General features: G+C 44.5%; 1 protein-coding gene across 6 annotated transcripts in view; it reads right to left on the reverse strand.

Annotated features, from left to right (window-relative positions):
• Positions 1 to 27426, reverse strand: part of LOC121527731 (receptor-type tyrosine-protein phosphatase mu-like) — a 262989-nt gene that overhangs the window by 139540 nt on the left and 96023 nt on the right. For all 6 annotated transcript variants that reach the window (XM_041814762.1, XM_041814761.1, XM_041814760.1 and 3 more), the window contains exons 5-9: positions 23834 to 23912; positions 23180 to 23295; positions 18830 to 19004; positions 7314 to 7426; positions 3302 to 3482 (exon numbers count right to left, since the gene is read on the reverse strand). In XM_041814762.1, coding sequence (XP_041670696.1) covers positions 3302 to 3482; positions 7314 to 7426; positions 18830 to 19004; positions 23180 to 23295; positions 23834 to 23912 — 664 coding nt within the window. The remainder of the gene's footprint in view (positions 1 to 3301; positions 3483 to 7313; positions 7427 to 18829; positions 19005 to 23179; positions 23296 to 23833; positions 23913 to 27426) is intronic.

Consider the following 27426-nt stretch of genomic DNA (forward strand, 5'->3'; position numbering starts at 1 on the left):
TGTTTTATAGCTCACATAGGTTCTATAGACGGATCCAGATTCAGATCCAGGTCTGTTTTACAGCTCATATAGGTTCTATAAAAGGATCCAGATCCAGATCCAGGTCTGCTTTATAGCTCACATAGCTCCTATAGAAGGATCCGGATCCAGATTCAGGTCTGCTTTATAGCTCACATAGCTCCGATAGAAGGACCCGGATCCAGATCCAGGTCTGCTTTATAGCTCATATAGTTCCTATAGAAGGACCCGGATCCAGATCCAGGTCCAGGTCTGCTTTATAGCTCATACAGTTCCTATAGAAGGATCCAGATCCAGATCTAGATCCAGGTCTGTTTTATAGCTCACATAGGTTCTATAGACGGATCCAGATTCAGATCCAGGTCTGTTTTACAGCTCATATAGGTTCTATAAAAGGATCCAGATCCAGATCCAGGTCTGCTTTATAGCTCACATAGCTCCTATAGAAGGATCCGGATCCAGATTCAGGTCTGCTTTATAGCTCACATAGCTCCGATAGAAGGACCCGGATCCAGATCCAGGTCTGCTTTATAGCTTCTATAGTTCCTATAGAAGGACCCGGATCCAGATCCAGGTCCAGGTCTGCTTTATAGCTCATATAGTTCCTATAGAAGGATCCGGATCCAGATCCAGGTCTGCTTTATAGCTCATATAGTTCCTATAGAAGGATCCAGATCCAGATCCAGGTCTGCTTTATAGCTCACATAGTTCCTATAGAAGGACCCGGATCAAGATCCAGGTCTGCTTTATAGCTCATATAGTTGCTATAGAAGGACCCGGATCCAGATCCAGGTCTGCTTTATAGCTTCTATAGTTCCTATAGAAGGACCCGGATCCAGATCCAGGTCTGCTTTATAGCTCATATAGTTCCTATAGAAGGATCCAGATCCAGATCCAGGTCTGTTTTACAGCTCATATAGGTTCTATAAAAGGATCCAGATCCAGATCCAGGTCTGTTTTATAGCTCATATAGGTTCTATAGAAGGATCCAGATCCAGATCCAGGTCTGTTTTATAGCTTATATAGGTTCTATAGAAGGATCCAGATCCAGATCCAGATCCAGGTCTGTTTTATAGCTCATATAGGTTCTATAGAAGGATCCAGATCCAGATCCAGGTCTGTTTTATAGCTCATATAGGTTCTATAGAAGGATCCAGATCCAGATCCAGATCCAGGTCTGTTTTATAGCTCATATAGGTTCTATAGAAGGATCCAGATCCAGATCCAGATCCAGGTCTGTTCTGTGCGCACATGTCTAAACTGAGGTTTCTGAACCTTCAGTTATTCTGCTCTCTGTTCGCCAGCACGCCAAGAATCCAGGGGGCTTTGACCTTACTGTGAGTCTGTGAGTGTGTGGGTGTGTGTGGGTGTGTGAGTCTGTGAGTGTGTGTGTGTGTGGGTGGGTGAGTCTGTGAGTGTGTGGGTGTGTGAGTCTGTGAGTGTGTGTGTGTGTGGGTGGGTGTGTGAGTGTGTGGGTGTGTGTGGGTGTGTGAGGGGGTGAGTGTGTGAGTGTGTGAGTATGTGTGTGAGTGTGTGTGGGGGTGGGTGTGTGGGTGTGTGTGTGTGTGTGGGGGGGGGGGGGGGGTCAGCTGTAGAATGTGTTTATGAGAACACGGCGGAGATGGTCGTGGAGCGGCGAGGTGGCGACAGCAGTCATGTAGCAGCAGGCCTGAGACGACACATGTTGAAACCTGACACAGAGACGCTGTGGTTTCCTGCTCCGCCCACAGGAAACTCCCTCCATGAGGTCGAACGGCGGGAGAGAGAGAGAGAGAAGATCTGTGGAGGGTTCAGCATCCATCATCTGAAGGACAGATACCGCCTGATTGGAGCTGTTATAAAACTACTGGCTGGCGTTTTGACCTCCAGTATTTTACTGACCTTAGACTGGGGTTAACATCTTTAGCCGGTGACCTCTGAACCAAAGCAGAGACTCAGAGTCTAAAGGTGTTTCCTCTGACTCAGTGACGGACCAGCTCACTTTAATTTATCATCAACGATCAATAAAACACGGAGCGTCAGTGTGAGGAAACTAATCCTGATTCTTAATGTCCTTCACTTCTCTGTAAATATTGATTGAACTTTCTCTCAGTGTCCGCTGTTCATCATCACAGCAGTGTCTGAAGTTGGTTTCACATTAGAAAAAGGAAGTCAAACTCTGAAACACTGCACCGCTCTGATTGGCTCTGCATCACTTTAAATTGCTTTGCATCACTCTGAATCACCTGATTTCCTTCAGTTCACTCTGCATTGCCTTGCATCACTCTAATTTGCTTCGCATTGCCCTGATTTTATCAGCATCAGTAGGAATCAGTGTAATCAGGCTGGTTTTGTCTCTGGCTTATGTGTTTAGTAAAGTCAGGACACAATTTTACCAAATAAGTCTTGAAATAAACGTGTTTGAGTGTGTTGGTATATGTTTTGGCCTTACTTTCACTAAAAGTGCTTCTCTGGTACTTGGCTACGGTATGAGATGTGAAGTCTTAAAAAAAAAAAAGACAATTCACTAAAGTGTGAGCCATTTCTGCTAGAAGCATGATCAGTTCTTCCTTTGTCTTTAAACCGATCTCTGACATCCTCATGTTTGCAGAACAGTCTCATGTTTCTGACGCTGTCTTTAGATTCATGAAGGAAAGCCTTAAGGAGGCAGACATTCAAAGCCGTCCCAATATTTCTGAATTCCCTATCTTACCATAAAGCTGGAGAAAGGATGGAGGCCTAATCATCACAGAACGTGGATCATGGAGTCACATTGAGACCAGAATGCTGAAAACCTCAGAAATCGGAGGAAACTAAAGAGAGGAAGAAGTGAACAGGAAGGAGCTGCACCTGTGTAATTAGCGCACTAATTGCTAATCACCTGCTGTTTGTGGTTGGTTTGCACCCACAGGGCACGCTCACACACACACACACACACACACACACCTGCAGCAGGGAGTGTGTGTTCACTGAGGAGATGGATGGGCTAAACAGTTAGCGTGCTATGCTGATGTGTACACTGCAGCCATTAACAGCTAATGAGCGCGGCGCTAACGAAGCCTAGCCCAGCTCGCCGCCTTAACGACCTCACCATTAACCATTAGCCACCTGATGAGCTCAGCGCTAACGCAGCCTCACGCAGCACGCTATGCTAATGACTCCACCATTTACCTCCTAATGAGCGCAGTGTGAGTGTAGCCTAGCGTAAGCCGCTAGCTGCTAGCAGATTGAAACACACTGAAGCAGAGGGGCGACCTTGTATGTCACACCTGGCTCGGGGTGACAGCCATGTGACCTGACTCACCTGCACACTTGGTCCTGGCTCTCAGAGGTGGTCCTGGACTCCCCGTGCCCCCGTCCAGGGGTCTGGTCAGCAGAACGCTGATCTCGTACTCTGTGTCGGGGTCAAGGTGCCCAATCTTGTGGGTGGGCTTATCCACAGGTGTGGTGTCAATCAACATGCCCGACATCGTCCGATACTCCACCTGAGAACATGAATTAGAGTTTAAGTACAGAAAGCAGTTTCCTGATCAATAACACATCGGTAACCATGGCAACCATCTACCAAAAACATCTGTACCACCGGGGAAACATTCCTGTCTGGTTCTAAACATCTGTACCAGCGTTAAAACTTTCCTGTCTGGTTCTAAACATCTGTACCACTGATTAAATGTTCCTGTCCAGTTCTAAACATCTGTACCATCAGTAAAACATTCCTGTCTAGTTTGAAACATCTGTACCACCAGTAAAACGTTCCTGTCTGGTTCTAAACATCTGTACCACCAGTGAAACGTTCCTGTCTAGTTTGAAACATCTGTACCAGCATTAAAACGTTCCTGTCCGGTTCTAAACATCTGTACCACCAGTGAAACATTCCTGTCTGGTTCTAAACATCTGTACCACCAGTGAAACGTTCCTGTCTGGTTCTAAACATCTGTACCATCAGGAAAACATTCCTGTCTGGTTCTAAACATCTGTACCAGCATTAAAACGTTCCTGTCCGGTTCTAAACATCTGTACCACCAGTGAAACATTCCTGTCTGGTTCTAAACATCTGTACCAGCATTAAAACGTTCCTGTCCGGTTCTAAACATCTGTACCACCAGTGAAACATTCCTGTCTGGTTCTAAACATCTGTACCACCAGTGAAACGTTCCTGTCTGGTTCTAAACATCTGTACCATCAGGAAAACATTCCTGTCTGGTTCTAAACATCTGTACCACCAGTAAAACGTTCCTGTCTGGTTCTAAACATCTGTACCATCGTTAAAACGTTCCTGTCCGGTTCTAAACATCTGTACCAGCGTTAAAACTTTCCTGTCCGGTTCTAAACATCTGTACCACTGATTAAATGTTCCTGTCCAGTTCTAAACATCTGTACCATCAGTAAAACATTCCTGTCTAGTTTGAAACATCTGTACCACCAGTAAAACGTTCCTGTCTGGTTCTAAACATCTGTACCACCAGTGAAACGTTCCTGTCTGGTTCTAAACATCTGTACCACCAGTGAAACGTTCCTGTCTGGTTCTAAACATCTGTACCACCAGTAAAACGTTCCTGTCTGGTTCTAAACATCTGTACCATCGTTAAAACGTTCCTGTCTGGTTCTAAACATCTGTACCACCAGTAAAACGTTCCTGTCTGGTTCTAAACATCTGTACCACCAGTAAAACGTTCCTGTCTGGTTCTAAACATCTGTACCATCGTTAAAACGTTCCTGTCTGGTTCTAAACATCTGTACCACCAGTAAAACGTTCCTGTCTGGTTCGAAACATCTGTACCATCGTTAAAACGTTCCTGTCTGGTTCTAAACATCTGTACCACCAGTAAAACGTTCCTGTCTGGTTCTAAACATCTGTACCATCGTTAAAACGTTCCTGTCTGGTTCGAAACATCTGTACCACCAGTAAAACGTTCCTGTCTGGTTCTAAACATCTGTACCATCGTTAAAAAGTTCCTGTCTGGTTCTAAACATCTGTACCACCAGTAAAACATTCCTGTCTGGTTCTAAACATCTGTACCATCGTTAAAACGTTCCTGTCTGGTTCTAAACATCTGTACCACCAGTGAAACGTTCCTGTCTGGTTCGAAACATCTGTACCATCGTTAAAACGTTCCTGTCTGGTTCTAAACATCTGTACCACCAGTAAAACGTTCCTGTCTGGTTCTAAACATCTGTACCACCAGTGAAACGTTCCTGTCTGGTTCTAAACATCTGTACAACCAGTGAAATGTTCCTGTCTGGTTCTAAACATCTGTACCATCAGGAAAACATTCCTGTCTGGTTCGAAACATCTGTACCACCAGTAAAACGTTCCTGTCTGGTTCTAAACATCTGTACCATCGTTAAAACGTTCCTGTCTGGTTCTAAACATCTGTACCACCAGTAAAACGTTCCTGTCTGGTTCTAAACATCTGTACCATCGTTAAAACGTTCCTGTCTGGTTCTAAACATCTGTACCACCAGTAAAACGTTCCTGTCTGGTTCTAAACATCTGTACCATCGTTAAAACGTTCCTGTCTGGTTCTAAACATCTGTACCACCAGTAAAACGTTCCTGTCTGGTTCTAAACATCTGTACCATCGTTAAAACGTTCCTGTCTGGTTCGAAACATCTGTACCATCGTTAAAACGTTCCTGTCTGGTTCTAAACATCTGTACCACCAGTAAAACGTTCCTGTCTGGTTCTAAACATCTGTACCATCGTTAAAACGTTCCTGTCTGGTTCTAAACATCTGTACCACCAGTAAAACGTTCCTGTCTGGTTCTAAACATCTGTACCACCAGTAAAACATTCCTGTCTGGTTCTAAACATCTGTACCACCAGTAAAACGTTCCTGTCTGGTTCTAAACATCTGTACCACCAGTAAAACGTTCCTGTCTGGTTCGAAACATCTGTACCATCGTTAAAACGTTCCTGTCTGGTTCTAAACATCTGTACCACCAGTAAAACGTTCCTGTCTGGTTCTAAACATCTGTACCATCGTTAAAACGTTCCTGTCTGGTTCTAAACATCTGTACCACCAGTAAAACGTTCCTGTCTGGTTCTAAACATCTGTACCATCGTTAAAACGTTCCTGTCTGGTTCTAAACATCTGTACCACCAGTAAAACGTTCCTGTCTGGTTCTAAACATCTGTACCATCGTTAAAACGTTCCTGTCTGGTTCTAAACATCTGTACCATCGTTAAAACGTTCCTGTCTGGTTCTAAACATCTGTACCACCAGTAAAACGTTCCTGTCTGGTTCTAAACATCTGTACCATCGTTAAAACGTTCCTGTCTGGTTCTAAACATCTGTACCACCAGTAAAACGTTCCTGTCTGGTTCTAAACATCTGTACCACCAGTAAAACATTCCTGTCTGGTTCTAAACATCTGTACCACCAGTAAAACGTTCCTGTCTGGTTCTAAACATCTGTACCACCAGTAAAACGTTCCTGTCTGGTTCGAAACATCTGTACCATCGTTAAAACGTTCCTGTCTGGTTCTAAACATCTGTACCACCAGTAAGATGTTCCTGTCTGGTTCGAAACATCTGTACCACCAGTAAAACATTCCTGTCTGGTTCCAAACATCTGTACCACCAGTAAAACATTCCTGTCTGGTTCTAAACATCTGTACCACCAGTAAAACATTCCTGTCTGGTTCTAAACATCTGTACCACCAGTAAAACATTCCTGTCTGGTTCTAAACATCTGTACCACCAGTTTCTGTCCGGTTATTCTCCTTTACTAAAGAAATGTTCTCCTGACTGCTGCTACCGCTGCTTCCCTCACCTTCTCTGCACTGACCCCAATTGTTTACAGGCTCAACTTAACATCAAGGAAGGAAGGAAGGACTGGAAGATGGAAGGCAGGAAGGAAGGGAGGGAGGGAGGAAGGAGGGAATGAATAATGGAAGGAAGGGCGAAAGAAACAAAGGAAGGCAGGAATGAAGGAAAGAAGGAAAGAAGGAAGGTAGGAAGGAAGGAAGGAAGATGGGAAGGACTAAAAGAAGGAAGGCAGGAAGGAAGGAAGGAAGGAAGGAAAAAAGGAAGGAAGGTAGGAAGGAAGGAAGGAAGGAAGGTAGGAAGGAAGGAAGGAAGGAAGGAAGGAAGGAAGGAAGGATGGATGGAAGGAACAAATGAAAGCTAGAGTCAAACATGCTGGACTTGTTGGGAGATCCTGGTTGTGGCCTAGATTGTAGTTCCCTCTGACAGACACAGAACCAGTAAACCTTCAACCGACACCAGTCAGACCAGTCCAGAATCAGCAAGGACCAGAACCTTCTTTAGAACCGCTGGAACGGTCTCTCAGATCATCCCTGATCCGTCCTCACCTCTCTCTCGGTGATCGGCCCGTCTCCGTTGATGGAGTTGGCGTTGAGCTGGATCCACAGGTAGGTGGCGCCAACAGCTGTCAGCTGAGGGGGGGCGATGGGTACGGGGGGCTCTGAGGGACAAACAGAACCAGGATCAAGTCTAAACTCACACAACGAGCCAGAGTCAAGCACAAAGGCTGACAATCCCCTTAAGAAACAGGATCAACTTCAGTTTAAGTTCACACTAATGACTTTAACTAATCCAGTTCCTTTAGAAGGTCCTAAGAGCACAGACCCATACCTGCACCCCCCCCCCCCCAAATATGGGTTTAATTGCTTTTCTTATACAAATAAAGAATAAAGGATCAAGGGGGTCCGGTGCCTGCGTTTGCCCAGAGCCCCAGATCTGCTCCATCCGCCCAGTCCACACACAGACTTCTCTTAACGAGGGAGGAAGGAGTTAACGAGTTAATTAATATTTGTGACCTTCGGCGAATCAGAGCAGACCTGGATTCTATTACCCAGAATCCCCGGTGGTGCTGCTCTACTTCCTCTGACCCACTTCATCACACCGAGCATTTAGAGGATCTGTGTGTAGTGGTGTGTGTTTATCGTGTCGGGGGTTACTTTAACCTGTTTGTGCGAGATAAAACACGCACACGCCCGCCGTGACTGACAGTTCAATCAGGGGTTTAGCCGCCGGGGATTGTGGGATCTGTGTCGGGTTATGTGACCAACAAACGCCTTCTCACCTGCCAGCGCGTGTGTGTGCAGAGATCAGAGAAAGCATCGACCCGACACACACACATTGACACCTCTCTGTGTGTGTTATCTGCTGCATTATTGATCGGCGTGTTATGATTGATTTCACAGCCTCTCATCTGTTTCCTGCTCACACCTGTGGAACCTAAACGTTCTCTCTGAACACCAGACCCCGTCTGATTGGACGTCTCTGCTCACGCTCACAACACCTGTCCATACTTTAATGGAATTTAGACCAGACTCCTCTACACTCTGGTCTCTGTCCTGGACTCCTCTACACTCTGGTCTCAGTCCTAGACCACTCTAGACTCTGGTCTCAGTCCTGGACTCCTCTACACTCTGGTCTCAGTCCTGGACTCCTCTACACTCTGGTCTCAGTCCTAGACCACTCTAGACTCTGGTCTCAGTCCTGGACTCCTCTACACTCTGGTCTCAGTCCTGGACTCCTCTACACTCTGGTCTCAGTCCTAGACCACTCTAGACTCTGGTCTCAGTCCTGGACTCCTCTACACTCTGGTCTCAGTCCTGGACTCCTCTACACTCTGGTCTCAGTCCTGGACTCCTCTACACTCTGGTCTCAGTCCTAGACCACTCTAGACTCTGGTCTCAGTCCTGGACTCCTCTACACTCTGGTCTCAGGCCTAGACCACTCTAGACTCTGGTCTCAGTCCTGGACTCCTCTACACTCTGGTCTCAGTCCTAGACCACTCTGGACTCTGGTCTCAGTCCTGGACTCCTCTAGACTCTGGTCTCAGTCCTGGACTCCTCGACACTCTGGTCTCAGTCCTGGACTCCTCTACACTCTGGTCAGAGTCCTGGACTCCTCTACACTCTGGTCTCAGTCCTGGACTCCTCTACACTCTGGTCTCAGTCCTAGACCACTCTAGACTCTGGTCTCAGTCCTGGACTCCTCTACACTCTGGTCTCAGTCCTGGACTCCTCTACACTCTGGTCTCAGTCCTGGACTCCTCTACACTCTGGTCTCAGTCCTAGACCACTCTAGACTCTGGTCTCAGTCCTGGACTCCTCTACACTCTGGTCTCAGGCCTAGACCACTCTAGACTCTGGTCTCAGTCCTGGACTCCTCTACACTCTGGTCTCAGTCCTAGACCACTCTAGACTCTGGTCTCAGTCCTGGACTCCTCTACACTCTGGTCTCAGTCCTGGACTCCTCGACACTCTGGTCTCAGTCCTGGACTCCTCTACACTCTGGTCTGAGTCCTGGACTCCTCTACACTCTGGTCTCAGTCCTGGACTCCTCTACACTCTGGTCTCAGTCCTAGACCACTCTAGACACTGGTCTCTGTCCTGGCCTCCTCTAGACTCTGGTCTCAGTTCTAGACTCCTCTAAACTCTGGTATCAGTTTTGGACTCCTCTAGACACTGGTCTCTGTCCTGGACTCCTCTAGACTCTGGTCTCAGTTCTAGACTCCTCTAAACTCTGGTATCAGTTTTGGACTCCTCTAGACACTGGTCTCAATCCTAGACCACTCTAGACTCTGGTCTCAGTCCTGGACTCTCTAGACTCTGGTCTTAGTCCTAGACTCCTCTGGACACTGGTCTCAGTCCTGGACTCCTCTAGCCTCTGGTCTCAGTCCTGGACTCCTCTAGACTCTGGTCTCTGGCCTGGACTCCTCTAGATTCTGGTCTCTGTCCTAAAGTCATCTTGACTCTGGTCTCAGTCCTGGGCTCCTCTAGACTCTGGTCTCAGTCCTGGGCTCCTCTAGACTCTGGTGTCAGTCCTGGACTCCTCTAGACTCTGGTCTCAGTCCTGGACTCCTCTAGACTCTGGTCTCAGGTGTGGACTCCTCTACACTCTGGTCTCAGTCCTGGACTCCTCTAGACTCTGGTCTCAGTCCTTGGCTCCTCGACACTCTGGTCTCAGTCCTAGACTCCTCTAGACTCTGGTCTCAGTCCTGGACTCCTCTAGACTCTGGTCTCAGGTGTGGACTCCTCTAGACTCTGGTGTCAGTCCTGGACTCCTCTAGACTCTGGTCTCAGTCCTGGACTCCTCTAGACTCTGGTCTCAGGTGTGGACTCCTCTAGACTCTGGTGTCAGTCCTAGACTCCTCTAGACTCTGGTCTCAGTCCTGGACTCCTCTAGACTCTGGTCTCAGTCCTGGACTCCTCTAGACTCTGGTCTCTGTCCTGGACTCCTCTAGACTCTGGTCTCAGTCCTAGACTCCTCTACACTCTGGTCTCAGTCCTGGACTCCTCTACACTCTGGTCTCTGTCCTGGACTCCTCTACACTCTGGTCTGAGTCCTAGACTCCTCTAGACTCTGGTCTCAGTCCTGGACTCCTCTAGACTCTGGTCTCAGTCCTGGACTCCTCTACACTCTGGTCTCAGTCCTAGACTCCTCTACACTCTGGTCTCAGTCCTGGACTCCTCTAGACTCGGGTCTCAGTCCTGGACTCCTCTAGACTCTGGTCTCAGTCCTGGACTCCTCTACACTCTGGTCTCAGTCCTGGACTCCTCTACACTCTGGTCTCAGTCCTGGACTCCTCTACACTCTGGTCTCAGTCCTAGACCACTCTAGACTCTGGTCTCAGTCCTGGACTCCTCGACACTCTGGTCTCAGGCCTAGACCACTCTAGACTCTGGTCTCAGTCCTGGACTCCTCTACACTCTGGTCTCAGTCCTAGACCACTCTAGACTCTGGTCTCAGTCCTGGACTCCTCTAGACTCTGGTCTCAGTCCTGGACTCCTCGACACTCTGGTCTCAGTCCTGGACTCCTCTACACTCTGGTCTGAGTCCTGGACTCCTCTACACTCTGGTCTCCGTCCTGGACTCCTCTACACTCTGGTCTCAGTCCTAGACCACTCTAGACTCTGGTCTCAGTCCTGGACTCCTCTACACTCTGGTCTCAGTCCTGGACTCCTCTACACTCTGGTCTCAGTCCTAGACCACTTTGGACTCTGGTCTCAGTCCTGGACTCCTCTACACTCTGGTCTCAGTCCTGGACTCCTCTACACTCTGGTCTCAGTCCTGGACTCCTCTACACTCTGGTCTCAGTCCTAGACCACTCTAGACTCTGGTCTCAGTCCTGGACTCCTCTACACTCTGGTCTCAGTCCTAGACCACTCTAGACTCTGGTCTCAGTCCTGGACTCCTCTACACTCTGGTCTCAGTCCTGGACTCCTCTACACTCTGGTCTCAGTCCTGGATTCCTCTACACTCTGGTCTCAGTCCTGGACTCCTCTACACTCTGGTCTCAGTCCTGGACTCATCTAGACTCTGGTCTCAGTCCTTGGCTCCTCGACACTCTGGTCTCAGTCCTGGACTCCTCTACACTCTGGTCTCAGTCCTGGACTCCTCTACACTCTGGTCTCAGTCCTGGACTCCTCTACACTCTGGTCTCAGTCCTGGACTCCTCTAGACTCTGGTCTGAGTCCTTGGCTCCTCGACACTCTGGTCTCAGTCCTAGACTCCTCTACACTCTGGTCTCAGTCCTGGACTCCTCTAGACTCGGGTCTCAGTCCTGGACTCCTCTAGACTCTGGTCTCAGTCCTAGACTCCTCTAGACTCTGGTCTCAGTCCTGGACTCCTCTACACTCTGGTCTCAGTCCTGGATTCCTCTAGACTCTGGTCTCAGTCCTGGACTCCTCTACACTCTGGTCTCAGTCCTGGACTCATCTAGACTCTGGTCTCAGTCCTTGGCTCCTCGACACTCTGGTCTCAGTCCTGGACTCCTCTACACTCTGGTCTGAGTCCTGGACTCCTCTACACTCTAGTCTCAGTCCTGGACTTCTCTACACTCTGGTCTCAGTCCTGGACTCCTCTACACTCTGGTCTCAGTCCTTGGCTCCTCGACACTCTGGTCTCAGTCCTAGACTCCTCTACACTCTGGTCTCAGTCCTGGACTCCTCTAGACTCTGGTCTCAGTCCTGGACTCCTCTAGACTCTGGTCTCAGTCCTGGACTCCTCTGGACTCTGGTCTCAGTCCTAGACTCCTCTAGACTCTGGTCTCAGGTGTAGACTCTCTAGACTCTGGTCTCAGGTGTAGACTCCTCTAGACTCTGGTCTCAGTCCTAGACTCCTTTAGACATTGGTCTCTGTCCTAGACTCCTCTAGACACTGGTCTCTGTCCTGGCCTCCTCTAGACTCTGGTCTCAGTTCTAGACTCCTCTAAACTCTGGTATCAGTTTTGGACTCCTCTAGACACTGGTCTCTGTCCTGGACTCCTCTAGACTCTGGTCTCAGTTCTAGACTCCTCTAGACACTAGTCTCAATCCTAGACTCCTCTAGACACTGGTCTCTGTCCTCGACTCTCTAGACACTGGTCTCTGTCCTGGACTCCTCTAGACTCTGGTCTCAGTTCTAGACTCCTCTAGACACTAGTCTCAATCCTAGACTCCTCTAGACACTGGTCTCAGTCCTAGACCACTCTAGACTCTGGTCTCAGTCCTGGACTCTCTAGACTCTGGTCTCTGTCCTGGACTCCTCTAGACACTAGTCTCAATCCTAGACTCCTCTAGTCTCTGGTCTCAGTCCTGGGCTCCTCTAGACTCTGGTCTCAGTCCTGGACTCCTCTAGACTCTGGTCTCAGTCCTAGACTCCTCTAGATACTGGTCTCTGTCCTGGACTCCTCTAGATTCTGGTCTCTGTCCTAGAGTCCTCTTGACTCTGGTCTCAGTCCTGGACTCCTCTAGACTCTGGTCTCAGTCCTGGACTCCTCGACACTCTGGTCTCAGTCCTGGACTCCTCTACACTCTGGTCAGAGTCCTGGACTCCTCTACACTCTGGTCTCAGTCCTTGGCTCCTCTACACTCTGGTCTCAGTCCTAGACCACTCTAGACTCTGGTCTCAGTCCTGGACTCCTCTACACTCTGGTCTCAGTCCTGGACTCCTCTACACTCTGGTCTCAGTCCTGGACTCCTCTACACTCTGGTCTCAGTCCTAGACCACTCTAGACTCTGGTCTCAGTCCTGGACTCCTCTACACTCTGGTCTCAGGCCTAGACCACTCTAGACTCTGGTCTCAGTCCTGGACTCCTCTACACTCTGGTCTCAGTCCTAGACCACTCTAGACTCTGGTCTCAGTCCTGGACTCCTCTACACTCTGGTCTCAGTCCTGGACTCCTCGACACTCTGGTCTCAGTCCTGGACTCCTCTACACTCTGGTCTGAGTCCTGGACTCCTCTACACTCTGGTCTCAGTCCTGGACTCCTCTACACTCTGGTCTCAGTCCTAGACCACTCTAGACTCTGGTCTCAGTCCTGGACTCCTCTACACTCTGGTCTCAGTCCTGGACTCCTCTACACTCTAGTCTCAGTCCTAGACCACTCTAGACTCTGGTCTCAGTCCTGGACTCCTCTAAACTCTGGTCTCAGTCCTGGACTCCTCTACACTCTGGTCTCAGTCCTGGACTCCTCTACACTCTGGTCTCAGTCCTAGACCACTCTAGACTCTGGTCTCAGTCCTGGACTCCTCTACACTCTGGTCTCAGTCCTAGACCACTCTAGACTCTGGTCTCAGTCCTGGACTCCTCTACACTCTGGTCTCAGTCCTAGACCACTCTAGACTCTGGTCTCAGTCCTGGACTCCTCTAGACTCTGGTCTCAGTCCTGGACTCCTCTACACTCTGGTCTCAGTCCTGGATTCCTCTAGACTCTGGTCTCAGTCCTGGACTCCTCTACACTCTGGTCTCAGTCCTGGACTCATCTAGACTCTGGTCTCAGTCCTTGGCTCCTCGACACTCTGGTCTCAGTCCTGGACTCCTCTACACTCTGGTCTGAGTCCTGAACTCCTCTACACTCTAGTCTCAGTCCTGGACTCCTCTACACTCTGGTCTCAGTCCTGGACTCCTCTAGACTCTGGTCTCAGTCCTTGGCTCCTCGACACTCTGGTCTCAGTCCTAGACTCCTCTACACTCTGGTCTCAGTCCTGGACTCCTCTAGACTCGGGTCTCAGTCCTGGACTCCTCTAGACTCTGGTCTCAGTCCTAGACTCCTCTAGACTCTGGTCTCAGTCCTGGACTCCTCTAGACTCTAGTCTCTGTCCTGGACTCCTCTAGACTCTGGTCTCAGTCCTAGACTCCTCTAGACTCTGGTCTCAGTCCTAGACTCCTCTAGACTCTGGTCTCAGTCCTGGACTCCTCTACACTCTGGTCTCTGTCCTGGACTCCTCTAGACTCTGGTCTCAGTCCTAGACTCCTCTACACTCTGGTCTCAGTCCTGGACTCCTCTACACTCTGGTCTCTGTCCTGGACTCCTCTACACTCTGGTCTGAGTCCTAGACTCCTCTAGACTCTGGTCTCAGTCCTGGACTCCTCTAGACTCTGGTCTCAGTCCTGGACTCCTCTACACTCTGGTCTCAGTCCTAGACTCCTCTACACTCTGGTCTCAGTCCTGGACTCCTCTAGACTCGGGTCTCAGTCCTGGACTCCTCTAGACTCTGGTCTCAGTCCTGGACTCCTCTACACTCTGGTCTCAGTCCTGGACTCCTCTACACTCTGGTCTCAGTCCTGGACTCCTCTACACTCTGGTCTCAGTCCTAGACCACTCTAGACTCTGGTCTCAGTCCTGGACTCCTCGACACTCTGGTCTCAGGCCTAGACCACTCTAGACTCTGGTCTCAGTCCTGGACTCCTCTACACTCTGGTCTCAGTCCTAGACCACTCTAGACTCTGGTCTCAGTCCTGGACTCCTCTAGACTCTGGTCTCAGTCCTGGACTCCTCGACACTCTGGTCTCAGTCCTGGACTCCTCTACACTCTGGTCTCAGTCCTGGACTCCTCTACACTCTGGTCTCCGTCCTGGACTCCTCTACACTCTGGTCTCAGTCCTAGACCACTCTAGACTCTGGTCTCAGTCCTGGACTCCTCTACACTCTGGTCTCAGTCCTGGACTCCTCTACACTCTGGTCTCAGTCCTAGACCACTTTGGACTCTGGTCTCAGTCCTGGACTCCTCTACACTCTGGTCTCAGTCCTGGACTCCTCTACACTCTGGTCTCAGTCCTGGACTCCTCTACACTCTGGTCTCAGTCCTAGACCACTCTAGACTCTGGTCTCAGTCCTGGACTCCTCTACACTCTGGTCTCAGTCCTAGACCACTCTAGACTCTGGTCTCAGTCCTGGACTCCTCTACACTCTGGTCTCAGTCCTGGACTCCTCTACACTCTGGTCTCAGTCCTGGATTCCTCTACACTCTGGTCTCAGTCCTGGACTCCTCTACACTCTGGTCTCAGTCCTGGACTCATCTAGACTCTGGTCTCAGTCCTTGGCTCCTCGACACTCTGGTCTCAGTCCTGGACTCCTCTAGACTCTGGTCTCAGTCCTGGACTCCTCTAGACTGGTCTCAGTCCTTGACTCCTCTAGACTCTGGTCTCAGTCCTGGACCCCTCTAGACTCTGGTCTCAGTACTGGACTCCTCTAGACTCTGATCTCAGTCCTAGACTCCTCTAGACTCTGGTCTCAGTCCTGGATTCCTCTAGACTCTGGTCTCAGTCCTTGACTCCTCTACACTCTGGTCTCAGTCCTAGACTCCTTTAGAATCTGGTCTCAGTCCTGGACCCCTCTAGACTCTGGTCTCAGTCCTGGATTCCTCTAGACTCTGGTCTCAGTCCCAGACTCCTCTAGACTATTAGCCCAGTCCTGGACTCCTCTAGACTCTGGTCTCAGTCCTAGACTCTGGTCTCAGTCCTAGACTCTGGTCTCAGTCCTAGACTCCTCTAGACTCTGGTCTCAGTCCTGGACTCCTCTTGACTCTGGTCTCAGTCCTAGACTCCTTTAGAATCTGGTCTCAGTCCTGGACCCCTCGACACTCTGGTCTCAGTCCTAGACTCCTCTACACTCTGGTCTCAGTCCTGGACTCCTCTAGACTCGGGTCTCAGTCCTGGACTCCTCTAGACTCTTGTCTCAGTCCTAGACTCCTCTAGACTCTGGTCTCAGTCCTGGACTCCTCTAGACTCTAGTCTCTGTCCTGGACTCCTCTAGACTCTGGTCTGAGTCCTAGACTCCTCTAGACTCTGGTCTCAGTCCTAAACTCCTCTAGACTCTGGTCTCAGTCCTGGACTCCTCTACACTCTGGTCTCTGTCCTGGACTCCTCTAGACTCTGGTCTCAGTCCTAGACTCCTCTACACTCTGGTCTCAGTCCTGGACTCCTCTACACTCTGGTCTCTGTCCTGGACTCCTCTAGACTCTGGTCTGAGTCCTAGACTCCTCTAGACTCTGGTCTCAGTCCTGGACTCCTCTAGACTCTGGTCTCAGTCCTGGACTCCTCTAGACTCTGGTCTCAGTCCTGGACTCCTCTAGACTCTGGTCTCAGTCCTGGACTCCTCTACACTCTGGTCTCAGTCCTGGACTCCTCTACACTCTGGTCTCAGTCCTGGACTCCTCTACACTCTGGTCTCAGTCCTGGACTCCTCTACACTCTGGTCTCTGTCCTGGACTCCTCTACACTCTGGTCTCAGTCCTGGACTCCTCTACACTCTGGTCTCAGGCCTAGACTTCTCTACACTCTGGTCTCAGTCCTGGACTCCCAGACCAGTGTCTGTTCAGGCCAGAGTAATGCTGAGGTGGAGCAGCCCATACTGACATGTCCTTAAAAGGGCGTGATAAATCCCTGAACCTGCAGACTCCAGCTCCAACAATCAGCCCTGATCATCTTCCTCAACTAGAGGGGAGACATTTTATAAATGAAGCGTTTGTCTATCAGAGCACATCAGCATGATGGGAAAGAAAATACCCAGAATCCTCGACAACAGGCGAGATGAAAGTGATGTTTACGAGTCGCCTGACAGCTCCGTCGCACCGTCACACACCTCGTTTAATGAGTTGTCTTCAACATGCCGTACGCCCGTCTGTGTGTGCGCGTGTGTGACAGGAAGCAAACAGGAAGCTAACGGGGGCTTTTACTTTGGAGTGTTTCATCTTCACAAACACGACACTTTGACAAAACGCCGCTGATTCTCCTCTTTAGACTGAAAACGGAGATTCTAATGAGGCGCTCACACGAGCGCGGGCTCACAGCGCAGTAATGAGGTGAGCCGCTTTAATAAAAGTCTTCTTCGTTTGACGACGCAGTCATTAAAATAAAAATGTGACAAAATGCAGCTTTGATCAGAGAGAGAAGGAGAGAGAGAGTTAGAAAGAGAGTTAGAGAGGGAGAGAATTAGAGGGGTAGAGAAAGAGAGAGAGTTAGAGAGAGAGAGTTAGAGAGAGAGGGAGAGTTAGAGAGAGAGTTAGAGAGAGAGAGAATTAGAGAGAGAGAGAGTAAGAGAGGAAGAGTTAGAGAGGGAGAGCTAGACAGGGAGAGAGAGAGAGTTATAGAGAGAGAGAGAGAAAATTAGAGAGAGAGAGTTAGAGAGAGAGTTAGAGAGAGAGAGAATTAGAGAGAGAGAGAATTAGAGAGGGAGAGTTAGAGAGGGAGAGAGAGAGAGAGTTTTATATATAGAGAGAGAGAGTTAGAGAGAGAGAGAGAGAATTAGAGAAAGAGAGAATTAGAGAGAGAGAGTTAGAGAGAGAGTTAGAGAAAGAGAGAATTAGAGAGAGTTAGAGAGAGAGAGAGAGTTAGAGAGAGTTAGAGAGAGAGAATTAGAGAGAGAGAGAATAAGAGAGGGAGAGTTAGAGAGGGAGAGTTAGACAGGGAGAGAGAGAGAGTTAGAGAGAGAGAGTTAGAGAGAGAGAATTAAAGAGAGAGAGTTAGAGAGGGAGAGAGAGAGTTAGAGAGGGAGAGAGAGAGAAAGAGAGGGAGAGAGAGAGAAAGAGAGTTCGAGAAAGAGAGTTAGAGAGAGAGAATTAGAGAGGGAGAGTTAGAGAGAGAGTTAGAGAGAGAGAGAATTAGAGAGGGAGAGTTAGAGAGAGAGTTAGAGAGAGAGTTAGAGAGAGAGAATTAGAGAGGGAGAGTTAGAGAGTTAGAGAGAGAGAGAGTTAGAGAGAGAGAGAATTAGAGAGGGAGAGTTAAAGAGAGTTACAGAGAGAGAGAGAGTTAGAGAGATAGAGTTAGTGAGAGAGAGATAGAGAGTTAGAGAGGCAGAGAGGGCCATCTCACATTAAACTCTGATGATCAACAGTTTCATCTGTTTGTAGTTGTTGCAGCATGGTGATTGTTTAGGGGTAAACATATTTATCAGTTATACTGGTTAATAGAGTCAGAGCTGGGTTGGGGGGTCATTGAGGTTTTTACACTACACTTGCTCATTCACTACTTTCAATTGATGCCAGTGATCGCCCAAAGTAACAATCGATACTTTAAATCAGCCTAGATAAATACTTCCTTCTGGCCTAAATCAATCATTTCAACTCTACAAAAATCGATAACTTGAATCGACATCAATAGATTTAAATTGATACTTAAATTGACCTGAATCCATATTTTAGAACAACCTTAATTGATATTTTCAAATCGGCCAATTAGATTTACCGAGTGCCTTACCAGCTGTACAAATACAGCTATTGTGAGCATTTAGTGATTGATTGATTGATATCTTTGTTTCGATGTAAATGACAACTTAAAAACAGTTAAAAATACAAATAAGTAAACACCAAAAAATGAAAACAAAATAAGGCAGTAACTTGCATCTGCAAATTCTTAAGCATCTCAGTTTACATAAGCGAAAAGGAAGAAGTATAAACTTCTCTAACCTACCCCCTTAAAAGTGAAAATCCACCATTCAGACACGGTTCTCTTTCTGTAAGTGTGAACACTGGATTCATCCCATCATCGACTGTTCTTTAGAAACAATTTCCTCAAGAGAGAAATACTACTCAAGAATTTATCACAAAATAACAATTCAGCCGTTAGCAGCCAATCAGAGGACAGCACTCACGTTTCACTGTGAGGTCAGCATAAGCGGACACGCCTACTCCACGCTCTGATTGGGCGATGCAGCGATATCTTCCAGAGTCGCCCTTGGTCGTGTTCTCAACATCGAAGCTCGCCACGTAACGCCGCGTGTTCACCGGTTTGGTTTCCCTGACGACAGCCTGACGACCGCCCATGCCCTGATGACGAGGACACACAACAGAGTTAGCATATACACGAAATACACACTATACACAAAAGATGAACACAATATACACAAAATATACACTATACACAAAAGATGAACACAATATACACAAAATATACACTATACACAAAAGATGAACACAATTTACACAAAATACACACTATACACAAAAGATGAACACAATATACACAAAATACACACTATACACAAAAGATGAACACAATATACACAAAATACACACTATACACAAAAGATGAACACAATATACACAAAATACACACTATACACAAAAGATGAACACAATATACACAAAATATACACAAAATATACACCAAATATACCCTATACACAAAAGATGAACACAATATACACAAAATACACACTATACACAAAAAATGAACTCAATATATACATATATACAAAATATACACCAAATATACCCTATACACAAAAGATGAACACAATATATACAAAATATACACAGAAATACACTATACACAAAAGATGAACACAATATACACAAAATATACACAGAAATACACACTATACACAAAAGATGAACACAATATACACAAAATACACACTATACACAAAAGATGAACACAATATACACAAAATATACACAAAATATACACTATACACAAAAGATGAACACAATTTACACAAAATACACACTATACACAAAAGATGAACACAATATACACAAAATACACACTATACACAAAAGATGAACACAATATACACAAAATACACACTATACACAAAAGATGAACACAATATACACAAAATACACACTATACACAAAAGATGAACACAATATACACAAAATATACACAAAATATACACCAAATATACCCTATACACAAAAGATGAACACAATATACACAAAATACACACTATACACAAAAAATGAACTCAATATATACATATATACAAAATATACACCAAATATACCCTATACACAAAAGATGAACACAATATATACAAAATATACACAGAAATACACTATACACAAAAGATGAACACAATATACACAAAATATACACAGAAATACACACTATACACAAAAGATGAACACAATATACACAAAATACACACAAAATATGCACAAAATATACACAAAATACACACTATTTGCAAAAGATGAACAAAATAAACACAAAATATACACAAAATATACACGAAATACACACTATACACAAAAGATGAACACAATATACACAAAATATACACAAAATACACACTATACGCAAATGATGAACAAAATAAACACAAAATATACACAAAATATACATAAAATACACAAAATATACACAAATACACAAAATATACACAAAATACTAACTATACGCAAAAGATGAACAATATACACACAAAATATACACAAAATATACATAAAATACACAAAAGATGAACACAATATACACAAAATATACACAAAACACACTATACACAAAAGATGAACACAATATACACAAAATACACACTATACACAAAAGATGAACACAATATACACAAAATACACACTATACACAAAAGATGAACACAATATACACAAAATACACACTATACACAAAAGATGAACACAATATACACAAAATATACACAAAATATACACTATACACAAAAAATGAACTCAATATATACATATATACAAAATATACACCAAATATACCCTATACACAAAAGATGAACACAATATATACAAAATATACACAGAAATACACTATACACAAAAGATGAACACAATATACACAAAATATACACAGAAATACACACTATACACAAAAGATGAACACAATATACACAAAATATACACAGAAATACACACTATACACAAAAGATGAACACAATATACACAAAATACACACAAAATATGCACAAAATATACACAAAATACACACTATTCGCAAAAGATGAAAACAATAAACACAAAATATACACAAAATATACACGAAATACACACTATACACAAAAGATGAACACAATATACACAAAATATACACAAAATACACACTATATGCAAATGATGAACAAAATAAACACAAAATATACACAAAATATACATAAAATACACAAAATATACACAAATACACAAAATATACACAAATACACAAAATATACACAAAATACACACTATATGCAAAAGATGAACAATATACACACAAAATATACACAAAATATACATAAAATACACAAAATATACACAAATACACAAAATATACACACAAAATATACACAAAATATACATAAAATACACAAAATATACACAAATACACAAAATATACACAAAATACACACTATACACAAAATATACACAAATACACACAAAATATACACAAATACACACAAAATATACACAAATACACACAAAAACACACTATTCATAAAATATACTGCATTTATAAAATCTATGGAATATAAAAAGGACATTAAATAACAACTATACACTTTTCAAACCAAAAATCTAAAATGGCTAACAATCAGAATGTGTGAAGAAGTATTGATGAATAAAAGATGATTATTGATGATGCCCTCAAGTCATGTTGATGTCTTGATGATATATTGTGATGTATTGATGATGTATTGATGATGTATTGATGAGGTATTGATGATGTATTGATGATGTATTGATGAGGTATTGATGACGTATTGATGATGTATTGATGATGTATTGATGAAGTATTGATGACATATTGATGATGTATTGATGATGTATTGATGAGGTATTGATGATGTATTGATGATGTATTGATGATGTATTGATGAGGTATTGATGACATATTGATGATGTATTGATGATGTATTGATGAAGTATTGATGACATATTGATGATGTATTGATGACGTATTGATGATGTATTGATGACGTATTGATGATGTATTGATGATGTATTGATGATGTATTGATGAGGTATTGATGACATATTGATGATGTATTGATGATGTATTGATGATGTATTGATGAAGTATTGATGACATATTGATGATGTATTGATGATGTATTGATGATGTATTGATGACGTATTGATGATGTATTGATGATGTATTGATGAAGTATTGATGACGTATTGATGAAGTATTGATGACGTATTGATGACATATTGATGATGTATTGATGATGTATTGATGATGTTTTGATGATTAATTAGCTGAATTGTCCTGATGGGTACTGGGTGTAGACTAAAGAGAGAAAAACTGAATTGAAACACCTCTAACATCAGGCTGAACTATGAAAAGTGAAAGAAGTGAAGGAGGTCAGAACAGTTTATGTAGAGCTGTACGTCCCTGACTGCACATTTCCTTTGGCTTCAACTCTAACTGACTTCATTTCTTCACATGTCTCAGATTATTTGATATTTCACATCATTTTACTGGTTTTATCTTTGTTCCTAATTATTCTTCAATGGTCTCGTTTCCTACCTCGTCTTAGTTATTTCATGTTTTATTAGATAAATGTTCATTTACCTGGTACAGAGCTCTGGTCAGTGTCTGTTTCTTTAAACTGAGATCTATAAATAAACTTTGACTGGACTGGACCTGATCTAATCTGGGCCAGATGAACAGCTGAGTTATGGCCCACATTCAGAAGTGAATGACGACCCAAATCAGGCCCTAGTGTTCAGAAGCCATCTCTGAACCATGACACCGCCAGGCCTCTACCAAGATGAAACCAGCTATTATCCAGGCCGAGAGCCTCACTACAATCATGGGTTTTATAGAAAATCTGTACATATTTATGATTTCTTCATGGCACCAGCTTCAAACCAGTACACCCATGAAGTCTTCTGAGAGGGATGAGGGACAACTGGAGCAACGGTGTGGCGTGCAAACCAGCACAGACAGACAGGCGTGCAGTCAATCGTAGCAGAAGATGGTGCAGGAACCAAAATGTAATGTCGCCATATGAGGGTGCTGGGATGGAGGAGGTGGAGGGATAGTAACATGCATGATTATCATTTGGCCCTTACACGTTTGCCAGATTAACACCACATGAGCCACCAGTCGTGCTGTCAGGGTTCTGTTGATGGTCTGATGACGTATTGATGACTGTCTGAGTATCTGTTCATGACTGATTGATAATGCATTGAGGATGTGAGGTGTAGACGTATTTTTGATGGTGTGTTGATGATGTATTGATGACATCATAATGATGTAATGACCCTACCTGCAGGTAGAGAAGCAGGTTGCTCTGTGGTCGTCCGTTGACGGTGCAGTGAAATGTCGCCGTCTGCCCGGCGTTCACCTCCACGCCTTTGATGTGCAGGAAGTGAGGCGTGCTCACTGAAAACACACAGAGGTCAGAGGTTACACTGATGACATTCCTACCTGTCTATCACCATGGTAACAGATAACCTCTCCCCTGTACTCCTAAGCAAGGCAGCAGAACCTCTGATCCAATCAGCGAATGGATCCTGTGTTAAATCTTAGTAAACATCCTTGACCTGAGCTGTTTCTGCTGCTGGTTTTTACCTCCACACCGACCAATCAGCTGATTGGAAACACACACACACACAGGCTGCTGAAATGTGTGTGCGTTTGAGGCTCTGTGTGTGTGGCTACAAAAAAAACAAAGCAGCATCAGAAATACGAGCGTTGGACAGGCAGGTAGATAAACAGACGGATGGATCAAAGTCCACGCTAATCAATTTATATTTTAATGAGCTCCCCGTCTGCATGTACGCTGACCTTGATTCTGGATGCCAGCTCAACTTTTAACATCGTTATCCAATTAAGCAGCCAAACCTCGTTAAACAATTAAGGGCCTGTTCTACACGGGGGCGGGGCCTTTCTCTGAGTGAGAGAGTGTTTCTATACTCACAGCACTGGTGTCCCTGCAGAGTGATGTCCTTGATGGCCAGGATTCCTCTCTGACCGTTGCTGACTGCCTCGAACACCACCTACAGACACAGATCAATGACAGATGATCAATACTATTGATAGGAAATCATCACAATGAATAATGTGAAATCATCAATATAATCAATATGAGGGAGACCATTGATATCTCTGTCATTATTAGAACATAAATACAAACAAACATTTCCTGTTATTGACTGAACTTTGTTGGTAACCTTTGGAAAAGTGATGTGAAGAGGAACCCCGCTTCTCTCAAGCTCCACCCACTTTTCCAAAAGTTGACAAATATGGCTTTAGACAAAAAAAGATGGGAAAAGCCCAAAACATCCTTAGATTAACAAAGATTCCGCCCACTGCCTTTGAGGGGGATGTCATGGAAGCTCATAAAACATTCCATCCTCTGCCTTTAAAGATGATAATGTCATGGAAGCTCAAAAAACATTCCATCCTCTGCCTTTGAAGATGATGATGTCATGGAAGCTCATAAAACATTCCATCCTCTGCCTTTGAAGATGATGATGTCATGGAAGCTCATAAAACATTCCATCCTCTGCCTTTGAAGATGATGATGTCAAGGAAGCTTATAAAACATTTCGTCCTCTGCCTTTGAGGATGATGATGTCATGGAAGCTTGTTAAACATTCCATCCTCTGCCTTTGAAGACGATGATATCATGGAAGCTTGTTAAACATTCCATCCTCTGCCTTTGAAGATGATGATGTCAAGGAAGCTTATAAAACATTTCATACTCTGCCTTTGAAAATGATGATGTCATGGAAGCTTGTTAAACATTCCATCCTCTGCCTTTGAAGACGATGATATCACTGAAGCTCATAAAACATTCCATCCTCTGCCTTTGAAGATGATGTCATGGAAGCTTATAAAACATTCCATCCTCTGCCTTCGAAGATAATGATGTCATGGAAGCTTGTTAAACATTCCATCCTCTGCCTTTGAAGATGATGATGTCAAGGAAGCTTATAAAACATTTCATACTCTGCCTTTGAAAATGATGATGTCATGGAAGCTTGTTAAACATTCCATCCTCTGCCTTTGAAGACGATGATATCACTGAAGCTCATAAAACATTCCATCCTCTGCCTTTGAAGATGATGTCATGGAAGCTTATAAAACATTCCATCCTCTGCCTTCGAAGATAATGATGTCATGGAAGCTTATAAAACATTCCATCCTCTGCCTTTGAAGATGATGATGTCATGGAAGCTCACAAAACATTCCATCCTCTGCCTTTGAAGATGATGATGTCAAGGAAGCTTATAAAACATTTTGTCCTCTGCCTTTGAAGATGATGATGTCATGGAAGCTTGTTAAACATTCCATCCTCTGCCTTTGAAGACGATGATATCACGGAAGCTCATAAAACATTCCATCCTCTGCCTTTGAAGATGATGATGTCAAGGAAGCTTATAAAACATTTCGTCCTCTGCCTTTGAAGATGATGATGTCATGGAAGCTTGTAAAACATTCCATCCTCTGCCTTTGAAGATGATGATGTCATGGAAGCTCATAAAACATTCCATCCTCTGCCTTTGAAGATGATGATGTCATGGAAGCTCATAAAACATTCCATCCTCTGCCTTTGAAGATGATGATGTCAAGGAAGCTTATAAAACGTGTTGTCCTCTGCCTTTGAAGATGATGATGTCATGGAAGCTTGTTAAACATTCCATCCTCTGCCTTTGAAGACGATGATATCATGGAAGCTCATAAAACATTCCATTCTCTGCCTTTGAAAATGATGTCATGAAGGCTTATAAAACATTCCATCCTCTGTCTTTGAAGATGATGATGTCATGGAAGCTTATAAAACATTCCATCCTCTGCCTTTGAAGATGATGATGTCATGGAAGCTTGTAAAACATTCCATCCTCTGCCTTTGAAGATGATGATGTCATGGAAGCTTATAAAACATTCCATACTCTACCTTTGAAGAAGATGATGTCATGGAAGCTTATAAAACATTCCATCCTCTGCCTTTGAAGATGATGATGTCAAGGAAGCTTATAAAACATTCCATCCTCTGCCTTTGAAGATGATGATGTCATGGAAGCTCATAAAACATTTCATCCTCTGCCTTTGAAGATGATGATGTCATGGAAGCTCATAAAACATTTCATACTCTGCCTTTGAAGATAATGATGTCATGGAAGCTTATAAAACATTTCATCCTCTGCCTTTGAAGATGATGATGTCACAGAAGCTTATAAAACCTTCCATTCTCTTCTTTTGAAGATGATGATGTCATGGAAGCTCATAAAACATTCCATTCTCTGCCTTTGAAGATAATGATGTCAAGGAAGCTCATAAAACCTTCCATCCTCTGCCTTTGAAGATGATGATGTCATGGAAGCTTATAAAACATTTCGTCCTCTGCCTTTGAAGATGATGATGTCATGGAAGCTTATTAAACATTCCATCCTCTGCAATTGAAGATAATGATGTCATGGAAGCTCATAAAACATTCCATCCTCTGCCTTTGGAGATGATGTCATGGAAGCTTATTAAACATTCCATACTCTGCCTTTGAAGAAGATGATGTCATGGAAGCTTGTAAAACATTCCATCCTCTGCCGTTAAAAATGATGATGTCATGGGAGCTTATTAAACATTCCATCATCTGCCTTTGAAGATGACGATGTCATGGAAGCTTGTAAAACATTCCATCCTCTGCCTTTGAAGATGATGATGTCATGGAAGCTTATAAAACATTCCATACTCTACCTTTGAAAATGATGATGTCATTGAAGCTTATTAAACATTCCATCCTCTGCCTTTGAAGGGGGATGTCATGGAAGCTTGTTAAACATTCCATCCTCTGCCTTTGAAGAAGATGATGTCAAGGAAGCTTGTAAAACATTCCATCCTCTGCCTTTGAAGATGATGATGTAATGGAAGCTTATTAAACATTCCATCCTCTGCCATTGAAGATGATGATGTCATGGAAGCTTGTTAAACATTCCATCCTCTGCCGTTGAATATGATGTCATGGAAGCTTATAAAACATTCCATCCTCTGCCGTTGAAGATGATGTCATGGAAGCTTATAAAACATTCCATCCTCTGCCGTTGAAGATGATGTCATGGAAGCTTATAAAACATTCCATCCTCTGCCTTTGAAGATGATGATGTCATGGAAGCTTATAAAACATTCCATCCTCTGCCTTTGAAAAAGATGATGTCATGGACGTTTATAAAACATTTCATTCTCTGCCTTTGAAGATGATGTCCAGAAGCTTATAAAACATTCCATCCTCTGCCTTTGAAGATGATGATGTCATGGAAGCTTATAAAACATTCCATCCTCTGCCTTTGAAAAAGATGATGTCATGGACGTTTATAAAACATTCCATCCTCTGCCTTTGAAGATGATGATGTCATGGAAGCTCACAAAACATTCCATCCTCTGCTTTGAAGATGATGATGTCAAGGAAGCTTATAAAACATTTTGTCCTCTGCCTTTGAAGATGATGATGTCATGGAAGCTTGTTAAACATTCCATCCTCTGCCTTTGAAGACGATGATATCACGGAAGCTC

Source organism: Cheilinus undulatus, linkage group 19 (genome assembly GCF_018320785.1).
Source record: "Cheilinus undulatus linkage group 19, ASM1832078v1, whole genome shotgun sequence".
NCBI lineage: Eukaryota > Metazoa > Chordata > Actinopteri > Labriformes > Labridae > Cheilinus > Cheilinus undulatus.